At 35.3% G+C, this 11352-nt stretch overlaps 1 protein-coding gene across 1 annotated transcript; it reads right to left on the bottom strand.

Annotated features, from left to right (window-relative positions):
- Positions 1-8407: 8407 nt before the first annotated feature.
- LOC127138461 (uncharacterized) lies at positions 8408-11082 on the bottom strand. Its single transcript, XM_051064917.1, has 6 exons — positions 10921-11082; positions 10712-10836; positions 10536-10632; positions 10323-10432; positions 9439-9513; positions 8408-8685 (listed from the first exon to the last, which is right to left on the bottom strand). Exons 1-6 carry the CDS (start codon positions 10988-10990, stop codon positions 8635-8637), a joined length of 528 nt encoding a protein of 175 aa, XP_050920874.1. The 5' UTR covers positions 10991-11082; the 3' UTR covers positions 8408-8634.
- Positions 11083-11352: the final 270 nt, after the last annotated feature.

The raw sequence follows: 11352 nt of genomic DNA, 5'->3' as shown, positions 1-11352 counted from the left end.
TTTACAAACAATCAAGGGATAAAATCAAATTCAACACACTTCAAACTATAAGTCCTCTACCCTAGTGTATTGAGGCATTTTCTTAAAATCAATCGGTTCTCCGCCCTCGATGCGTGAGAATCTTCAAGGGATAAAAACAATCAACAAACAACTTTTTTCTACCAGAACTATGAGACTCTGATCCTTCAATGAACTTGGAGGTACATAGGCATAGAGTCGTAAACTCTAGCGAGTACAATAATCAAAAACATTTCTAAGTTTTCCTTTCTCAATTAATCAATTTTCTTTTAAAATAATAAAACATTTTTATAAATAAATAAATACTTAAACAATTAATAAATATTAAAGCAAATGTTCCTTAGAAACACACTAACCCTAGAACTAAAGAAGGATCACATTGAGTACAATGGAGGTAAGGGGTGCCTAACACCTTCCCTTTACTTAAGTGACTCTCGAACCCAGTCTTTCACCCTTAGTCATTAGGTTTTATCATTATTTTCCTGTTCCTTAGGAACGAATAAAGGATGGTGGCGACTCTGTCACTTTTTCAGTCACGACAACCTATATAAAGAAGTCTTGGAAGAATTGAAGAAGTTGCTCATGTTATTACAACGCTCACACACACGCTATTTGTTGCAGCAAATATTTTTTGTGTATAATCTTTGTAAACACACAAGAGTTGTTGCTTGTTATTGTGTGAGATATTCTTTATATTAATCTCGTGTTAATATGCTTTATTAGAAGCAATACTTGTAAACACACACTTGTAAATCTCAAAGTTGTTTGAGTGGTTTCCTTAAGTGACTAGGTTTTAGCCATATAGACTCAAGAAGACAAAGACAGTTTGTCTTTGTGGTGTTTGTAATCAGGTTTTGATTATAACAGATTAAGTCCTTATTGAGAAGGCGAAATCACCTTGGTATGGTGGACTGGAGGTAACTTCGTTAATAGCTAACCAGTATAATAATAACTTTGTTATTTTTCTTGTTTGTGTTATTGCTTTATTGAGTTGGTTTTGAAAAAGCTTTTGTTTTTAGAAACCCAATTCAAACCCCCATTTCTTGGGTTTATTTCCACCTTCATATAAATCCCAGATTCCTACAAACTATTATTTCAAACAAAACACTCATATTTACCTTGGTTCATGAGCATTACATGATTGGCGAAGATTTCAATCAGAAGATTTTATCGATGTAGTCATGTGAAGTGAAAGACTCAATATTATAATATGATTTTAATCTGGTGTGAATGATATTCTAATATAATATTTCAACTTATCTACTTACCATTCCAACTCATATTGCTCTTATCTCTAATATCTCCCATACAAAAGACCAACTGGAAAACATAACCTAAATTAAGCAGTGATATAACAGATACTAGAGGCTATTCTTGACTATACAAACCATGTCTAACTCGGTAGCTTAAGAAGTGATACATATGTAACTTGTTCTTGTTATAAAAACACCAACAAAGAGTCACATTTCCTTCCATTTTAACACTAACTCGGCAGCAAATCTGCAAAATAATGGGTAAACTCCAAACCTGACAACAAATCAAAACTGTTTATATTAAACTGCAAAAAAAACTACACATGTTTGACTACAGTTCAGTTCAGTTGAAGAGAAATGACTAAAAAAAGTGGAAGAAGAAAAAAAAGTTAACACTTGGATTCGGATAAAGATGGGCAGAAGGATGGTAAAAGTATAGAGAGGAGAAAAAACTAAGACGATGATTTAAATACAAATGTACCGTATAAAATTATATAAATTTACTTTACTTACAAATCTGAAAGAGACATTAACAACAACAATGAAGAAAAGTTTCATAATAACTTAGATGTGAAAGTTATGCCAAATGAAATGAACATTGAACAAACATTTTAGGTGATGTCAAAAGACGATAATACCTCAGATGAAATGGCAAGAAGCTAGATCTGGAAGAAGGAAATGATGTTATTGTTAGAGCTTGAAAAACTGAAGAGAGAGAGAGAGAGAGAGAGAGAGGGGTTAATTCTGACTTGGTTAGTTTGTTAGAATAAATGTCCTATTTTATAGGGTTGTTAGCATAACAGTTGGATTCCTTTTTGATTTAGTCTTTATTAGTTCCTATTTTCTAACTAAGATTTAGGATAGTCAGTTTATGTAATCATCTATATATTAGCTTTTCTATTATTCAATAAAGCAAGTCAGTTATCAAAGTTTCCTAACAATCTGGTATCAAGAGCTAGACTTCATATCGAGAGAGAGAAAAAAAAAGGAGAGAAAGTTCGTAAGCAATGGCTGAAGGAAACAATGGTTTTTCCCAACCCTCTATTCCGAAATACGATGGTGATTAGGACCACTAGAGCATGGTCATGAAGAATCTACTCCGATCCAAGGAGTACTAGAGCGTTGTGGAATCTGGCTATTCACAACCAGGTGCTAATGAAGTGCTAACAGCAGCATAAAAGAAGACACTGGAGGAAGTGCAACTCAAAGATCTAAAGGCGGAGAATTACTTGTTTCAATCTCTTGACAAGTCAATTCTTAAAACGATCACTCAGAAGGAGACATCCAAGCAACTTTGGGATTCCATGAAGATGAAATGTCAAGGGAATGCTCGAGTTCAAAGGGCTCAACTCAACCGCCTTCGCAGAGAGTTTGAGGTCCTAGCTATGAAACAAGGTGAAGCAATTGGTGATTATTTTAGCCGAGTGATGATGATTGCAAATTATATGAGAAATTACGGAGAGGATATGGCTGATGTTAAGATCGTAGAGAAGATCTTGAGAACCCTCACTGAAAAATGGAACTATATAGTTTGTTCCATAGAAGAGTCAAAGGACATTGATGAGCTCTCTGTTGATGCTTTGCAGAGTTCTCTTCTTGTCCATGAACAAAAGTTTAAGAAAGATAGAGACGAAGAACATGCTCTCAAGGTGTCCTATGATGAAAGAAAAGGTGGAAGAGGACGAGGAACAAGCACTTTCAAAGGAGGAAGAGGCGGAGGCAGGGGTCGACAAAGTTACAACAGGGCGACCGTCGAATGCTACACATGCCATAAGCTAGGACACTATCAGTACGAGTGTCCAAATTTATCGAAGCAAGCAAACTATGTTGAGCTTGAAGAATCAGAAGAGATGTTGCTTATGACATATGTTGAATCTTCTAGAATCAATCAACAAGATGTGTGGTTTCTGGACACTGGCTGCAACAACCAAATGTGTGGTGATTCTTCACTATTCATGGATATGGAGAATGGATTCAAAAAAAATGTCAGATTGGGCAACCATACAACAATGAGTGTTGTTGGAAAAGAAAGTGTAAGACTAGTCTTGGAAGGAGTTTATCACACTGTCAAAGATGTGTTTTATGTGCCAGATTTAAAGAACAATCTTCTTAGTATTGGACAACTACAAGAGAAAGGTCTAGCTGTTCTGATAAAGGACAATCAATGTAGGATCTACCATTCTACAAAAGGTCTAGTCATTACCAGCAAAATGACAACCAACAAAATGTTTGCGTTGCTCACTAATACACCTTGTTGCAAGCAGACAACAAGTGAAAAGTGTTTTCAAGCTGATGTCCAAGATCTCGCTCAACTTTGGCATTGTAGATATGGTCATCTAAGCTATACAGGTTTGAAGACTCTAAAAAACAAGGAAATGGTGAAAGGGCTGCCACATTTTGCTGAAACCAATGTTGTATGCACGAGTTGTTTAAAAGGGAAGCAACATCGAGAAACTATTCCAAAGAAGGCGATATGGAGAGCTTCAGAAAAACTAGAGTTGATTCATTCTGACGTTTGTGGTCCAATCTCTCCTACTTCCAACGGACAAAAGAGGTATCTCATTTGTTTCATTGATGATTTTAGTAGAAAAACTTGGGTGTATTTTCTTGCATATAAGGTCGATGCCTTTAGTGTCTTTAAGCAATTCAGAACGTGTGTAGAGAGAGCATCCGGTTTGTCCATTAAATGCTTAAGAACAGATCGTGGAGGTGAATTTACATCAAATGAGTTCAAAGAATATTGTAGAGAGAATGACATTAAGAGGCAGTTAACCACAGTCTACACACCTCAGCAAAATGGTGTTGTAGAACGAAAAAACAGAACTGTAATGAATATGGTGAGATGTCTGCTGGCTGAGAAAGATGTGCCAAGAAATTTCTGGCCAGAAGCTGTGAATTGGGCCTTCTATGTTCTAAATAGATGTCCAACATCATCAGTCAAGGACATGACCCCTGAAGAAGCTTGGAGTGGGGTGAAACCTTCAGTTGAACACTTCAAAATGTTTGGTTATGTAGCTCATGCTCACGTCCCTGATGCTAGACGAGCTAAACTAGATGATAAGAGTCGCAGTTATGTTCTGTTTGGGGTAAGTGCAGAATCCAAGGGATATAAACTCTATGATCCTTTGAACAAGAAAGTCATAATCAGTAGGGATGTTGTCTTTGAGGAAGAAAAGAAGTGGAATTGGGATGAAAGTTACCAAGAATTCATTAGACTTGATCTAGAGGTGGGAGAAGAAAATGATGAAATCACCCAACAGAATCATGACACACAAAGCAACGAGGAAGAAGAAAAGGAGATGACAAGTGATGCAATTGAGGTTGTTGTACCTAGTGCCAATCCTATAACTTCCAATGCAAGAGAAATCAGAGTTAGAAGAGCACCAGTATGGATGAATGATTATGTTATTGTTGAAGATGTTATTGGTGTAGAAGAAGATGGTCAAATACATTTTGCTTTCTTTGCTAGCTCTGATCCAATCAGTTTTGAAGAGGCAGTGCAAAGTGAAAATGGAGACAAGCAATGGATGATGAAATAAGTACAATCGAGAAGAATGGGACATGGCAGCTAACTGATTTGCCAAGAGGTGTTAAAACCACAGGAGTCAAATGGGTATACAAGACCAAACTGAATCAATTGGGAGAAATTGAAAAATATAAAGCTCGCTTAGTGGCGAAAGGATATGCTCAACAACAAGGAGTTGATTATGATGAAGTGTATGCTCCTGTAGCTCGTATGGACACTGTACGTATGATCATTGCTCTTGCAGCTCAAAGAAGTTGGATTATTTATCAACTTGATGTGAAATCTGCCTTTCTCCAAGGAGAATTATCGGAAGAGGTCTATGTTGAACAACCTAAGGGTTATGAGTTGAAGGATGAAGGGAGGAAGGTCTACAAGCTTAACAAATCTTTATATGGACTCAAGCAAGCACCACGAGCATGGTTCAGTCGAATAGAGTCATACTTCAAGCATATAGGATTCGAGAAGGATGCAAGTGAACAGACATTATTTACTAAAGTGAATAAACAAGGTAACTTCTTAATTGTTAGCCTATATGTTGATGATTTAATCTATACGGGTAATGATAGTGCTATGATGAGAGAGTTCAAACAGTCCATGATGAAGAGTTTGACATGTCTGACTTGGAAAAGATGAAATACTTTCTTGGTATAGAAGTATTACAGTTTGATGAAGGGATATTTATCAGCCAGAAGAAGTATGTGAAAGATATGATAAAGAAATTTGGAATGGAAGAAAGCAATTCTGTGCATAATCAAATGGTTCCAGGTTTCAAAATTCACAAAGATGAAGATGGTGTGAAAGTGAATAGTTTAGTCTACAAGCAGTTGGTTGGAAGCATGATGTATCTGACAACCACAAGACCTGATGTGATGTATTCAGTTAGCCTCATTAGTAGATACAAATCCAACTGAGCTTCATCTTATGGCAGCTAAAAGGATATTGAGGTATTTACAAGGAACCACTAGCTATGGGATTCTCTATAGGAAGACTGGAAATACAGAGCTGATTGGATTCAGCGACAGTGATTATGCTGGAAGTATGGAGGACAGAAAGAGTACATCCGGGTATGCATTTATTCTGAGCAATGCAGTTGTAGCATGGTCTTCAAGGAAACAACCTATTGTCGCACTGAGCACCATAGAAGTAGAATTTATAGTTGCTGCAGCCTGCACATGTCAAATGATATGGATGAAAAGAGTGTTGAAGAAGCTTGGCTATGATGGTAGTAGCAGTCCAGTTATATTTTGTGACAATAGTTCAACAATTAAGTTATCCAAAAACCATGTGATGCACAGAAAGAGTAAGCACATTGATGTAAGGTTCCACTTCCTGCGTGATATGGTGAATGAATGAGCTATACAACTGAAGTTTTGTGGCACTGAACAACAGATAACAGACATTTTCACTAAGCCTCTCAAGTTGAAGACATTTCAGCATCTTAGGAAGAAACTTGGAGTATGTGATGCACCTAAGTTAAACTAGTCTACTGTCTAGTTCAAGGGAGGAAATGATAGGGTTAATTCTGACTTGGTTAGTTTGTTAGAATAAATGTCCTATTTTATAGGGCTGTTAGCATAACAGTTGGATTCCTTTTTGATTTAGTCGTTATTAGTTCTTATTTTCTAGCTAAGCTTTAGGATAGTCAGTTTATGTAATAAGCTATATATTAGTTTTTCTATTATTCAATAAAGCAAGTCAGTTATCAGAGTTTCCTAACATAGAGATGTTATACGAAAAAGAATAGAGGGACAAGTAAAAAATGAAGTCCAATGGTTTGAAAGGATAAAGGAAGTTGTTACCCGGGATATGCATGTAACACACTTGAATGAAAACAACAATAAGCTTCCGCCACTTGACAAAATTTGTGGCTTTGATTGGGCAATGCAATTTGATTTAGTCAATTATATTTAAGGGCAATTTGTAGTGTAATGTAATTATGTTATAAAGGGTAAATTAGGAAGATCAGTGGTATTTTCTAATCTTAGTTAGATAGTTGATTTATCTTTTATATAACATTAATGAAGGATCATTTATAAAATCATTTTTTATTTTTTATTTTTATATAACTATAATAACATTTCTTAATATATGTGAAAATAACAAAATGACTTATAATAAAAAATAGAAGGAGTACTACTATTTGTTCATAGATAAAAAGGCTCATTGAATAAATCACAGAAAATAAGAAAATTGACTGTGATATTAATTCGTTAATAATTGGTCTTGTTTTTTTTTTTAGTTTTGGAGGGTGAATTAGTTATTTTTTATATTAGAGTATTTTTTGAATATAAAATCCAATATATTAAAAAAAAAGGATACATAAAAAGGAGTAGGACATTAAGCCATAACCCACTCAATAAAAAGTTACTCATAAAAAAAGAATTTTATCCTATTTCTTACATAATCCGGCCTAATGTCCAACGATATAGAATAACAAAGATAAAGAAAGAAGATGTGTGACTCATATTGGAAAAAAAAATGTCCAACGATATAGAATAACAAAGATAAGGAAAGAAGATGTGTGGCTCATATTGGAAAAAAAAGCACAACCGTTACCTTCTTTATATGTGTGAGAAATTAAAAATGACATATTAGATATAATATCAACGCAACATTTCCATCTGGGTGGCTCTAAGTTGCCAAGGCACCAAGTCTAACTTATATTAACAGAAGGCAGGTTCACAACTTCTCGATTTTTATAGTGTAGGACTATAAAAAGTACATTGGTTGACAACACTTTGTGGTGTAGGACTATGAAGGATGTTTTTGGATATTTGAGTGATACATAGGGGTAGCTCACGATATTTGGGTTAGGGATAGCTCGTACATAGTGGTAAGAAACTATGTATAATTTTTAGGAAATGTTGAAGATCCCTCTCATTTTAGAAATGAGATATTTGTAGAGGCATTATATATAATTTTTAGGAAAAGTTGAAGATCCCTCTCATTTTAGAAATGAGATATTTGTAGAGGCTCCTTAGACTTGGTCTAGAGAGTCAGAGAGTAGCTTATCCTAACTTGACGACCAAGAAATGTGGTTGTTAGAGGACTTAGTCTCCTAGAATCCTAGAGATATTGATTTCCTCTCTTTGACTGTCCCTACCTCAGTTGGTATTCGTGACTCACTACTCACATTCACCAAGTTGACTGTCCCTAACTCAGTTGGTATTCGTGGTATTCGTGACTCACTACTCACATTCACCAAGTTGACTGTCCCTAACTCAGTTGGTATTCGTGACTCACTACTCACATTCACCAAGTGAATGGAGCTAGTTGCCCATGTCGGACAGGTATCGTCCATCGCCTATGGTCATGGAGCAAACTCTTGGGCAACCTAAGGCCTTATTTCTTATCTGTATACTTGCCCAACCCAGTCTGATTGACTTTTCCTTCTTCCTAGATTATCCCTTCTTAGAACCTTATAAAATTATTAACATAAACTCATTACCAATTGATATAATACGGTGTAGGTGTTAAAAGCTAGTGTCAATATATCTTTCCATTTATATAATGTTTATTTAATGCAGGTATGTTCATCAATCAATCGATTTATTTAAAAACAATTGATATTACTCATTATCAATCGTTTTTAAGATTAAAAAAGCTCATATTTACTTCAAACATTATTTCTAAATAGAAATACATAGCGCTGAAAGCAACTGTTTAAAACTTTATCACCAAGTTTTTATTATGCTATCAACAAATACACTATCATTCACTATGAGGCAGAAAAGATTTATCAGAATCAAGAATCTCCTTAATCAAATCTAGAATAAGGCATGACTGAGAGGTATTTTTGTGGGTAAATTATACTAGAGGGTAAATGCTGTCATCGTGCTAATCCACAGGAACCTCAGCTTCCATCTTCAAATCCGAATTGCCAAGAATCTATCAGTAAAAAGGGATGGTCAAGCATTTTTTTCAAATGAAATATGGCAAAGTTAACAAATACCAGCAGATAGCAGTGTTCATTGTGCATGGTAGAAGTCCAGATGAGTATGAAGATGTATGAACCTAAAACAACCAGGAGCATGTATTCGGTTGTATCACCCTCAACCAGTAGGAAGCTTGAAAAATGCAATGCACGTTGACAAAGATAAGCATAAAGTTTATATATGCTAAATCTAATTAGAATCTGTGTTTCAACTGAAGATATTGAAGTTGGTTTAACTAAGAGGTAAGCATTATAACATGTTTGAAAGTCTTGCCGCAAAATTCAAATAGGCTTTCAGACCCTTGTTATACTCTTATAACATTCAAGCCTTGGAAATAAGCCTATATATGTTCCAGTCAAGCTTAGGCCCTGGATTTGAGAAAAAGGCCAGGTCAGTTTTGTTAAAGCATAGCTGGACCATTTCCATCGTCGAGGGTTGTCAGCGACTACTGTCACTCCAAGCTATTATGTGTGCAATGATATAGAAAACTGTCCTAACTTGCATTAAGGATTTTAGGCAACTATTCTAACAAAAGCTTTCCATGGCTTTGAAGTAAAAAGTTTAAGATTCATGATAATAATGAGAAACAACAAAAAGACTCTCTGCATTATTCCTAACCTACCACTTGTCTAATAACATATTTACCGAAATGAAACTTAAGTATTCCAGTGCAACAAGTGATGCTAGATATTAGTTGTTTCAGTACCTTCATGAAGTCAGACAAGACTAAGAATGAATCCTTTGTATATCCAGCTTCCTCAAGGACCTGTGCCAGAACTTCCTGTATGTACAAAGGAAGCAAAATACATCAGAGGTTGTTAAAAGCAGACCAAATCATCCCTCATTATCTTAGGGGATTGGAATGTAAAATAACAATAACAAAAGAAAACTGATATCCTCCAATAAAGTCTCCATTCTCAGCCTCATTAACAAAATTTCAATTACATATACCCACTGATATAACACACTTCATATAAATACTTTTTTTGGTTGAGAGAACAAATTATATGCTTTTTACATTCATCTAAGAGAAGGATAAATGTTTCATCCTCCAGTAATACACACAAAATGATTTATATTTTAAAGGGGTGAAACAAAAAAATGGAATTAGTAAAACTTTTCAAAGAAAGCTTTATCTCATCTGCTGAGGTTAAAAAGTACTTTCGTTTAGTTTTCCAGCTTCTCTGGACTTAATACCATATATTTGTCCATACACTCCTTTCCTTATCTTATTAATTTGATTGTCAATCCCTTGAAACATCAAATTCCAAAATCGGTGTTTCAAATGAACCCGAAATAGAAAGTGAGCATTCTCTATCTTAGATAACTAGGAAGGAAACAATGAAAGGCCAATTCATACAAAGAAAACACAATAACAACAACCAAGTCTTATCCTATTAAATGGGGTCGGCTACATGGATCAACTATCGCCATAATGTTCTATCCAGGACCATGCTTCTATCCAAATCGTTAATCTCGAGATCTTTCTCAATAATTTCTGTTTTAGTTTTTCTAAGATACAAAAAAATCATAGAAGAAAAACCAAATTGCATAACAGAAAAGCATTAGAAAGCTGTAATTATCGGTAACCTTTCTCTGATCTTCAGACATATATTGTCCAGTCAAATCCCTCAAAACTGTCAATATATCATCAAAGCTAACTTTTCCATTGCAATCCGTATCATAAACCTTGAAAATAACTACAAAACAAACACACCACAATTCATTCAATCCAATCCAATCCAATCCAAATTTTTCATTCATTCAACGAATTCATAGATGTTAAGATCAATTACCACATACATTCAATTTTGTTTTGGAGAGTGGCGCGAGGACTGAATGCAGACAAAAAAGCTATAAACTCCTTGAAGTTGAATCCATCCAGCATTCTCAACAAACTCTGTAAATTCAACCATTCATTTACATTTCGCATCTTAAATTCAATTCCAGTTAGAGAAAGATTGATACATAGTACGAACCTGAGAGAGAGGATTGACGGCGAATTCTGGAATGGAGAGGAATTCATCGGAAGGAATGAAACCACAATTGTTGCGATCGAGTTGACAAAAACGTTCGTATAGAGAAACGATCTCTTGCTGCGTAACTAGAAGGAGAAATTGAAGAAGTTGTTAGGAAAATTGAAATGGTGAGAATTGAACAGAAGGAGTGATGATGATGATGATCTTACATGCGTGATTGCAGTGTTGCTGGACTTCTTCAATGTCGTACTGAGTGAGCATGGAGGATGTGTTACCCATTGTTACCGACGAAGTTGAACTCTGGAGCCGTGGCTACAACCCCCTCGGAGACGGAGAACTCGATGAACTGCGGCCAACTACTTTCTGAGCCCATATCAATCAGTGCCTCCGTTTTTGGCCCAATGGGCTCACGTTACACTAATTTTCATATAGATTGCTTTATACACCCTAATATTGCTTCGTCTAGTGAAAAACTAAAACTATTCTTAAAATTCTGAAATGTATTTTTAGACCCATCTCATTCAAATACAATTCATTTGTTATCGAATCCTACCTCAATTTTATGACTTGATTTAATCTGGATATGCATCTCCGTGCATCTTACGAAGATGTATTTTTGAATTTTAAACTGATACAGAAAT

Source organism: Lathyrus oleraceus, chromosome 4, assembly GCF_024323335.1.
Source record: "Lathyrus oleraceus cultivar Zhongwan6 chromosome 4, CAAS_Psat_ZW6_1.0, whole genome shotgun sequence".
NCBI lineage: Eukaryota > Viridiplantae > Streptophyta > Magnoliopsida > Fabales > Fabaceae > Lathyrus > Lathyrus oleraceus.
Note: the sequence above shows the minus strand (reverse complement) of the source record. Positions and strands in the feature narration are given on the sequence as shown.

Coding starts and splice junctions, on each gene's coding strand:
- LOC127138461 (XM_051064917.1), bottom strand. CDS start 10,990: ATGGGTAACACATCCTCCATGCTCACTCAGTACGACATTGAAGAAGTC. Junction 10,837..10,920: donor GCAACACTGCAATCACGCAT/GTAAGATCATCA, acceptor TTCTCCTTCTAG/TTACGCAGCAAGAGATCGTT. Junction 10,633..10,711: donor CCGTCAATCCTCTCTCTCAG/GTTCGTACTATG, acceptor TTGAATTTACAG/AGTTTGTTGAGAATGCTGGA.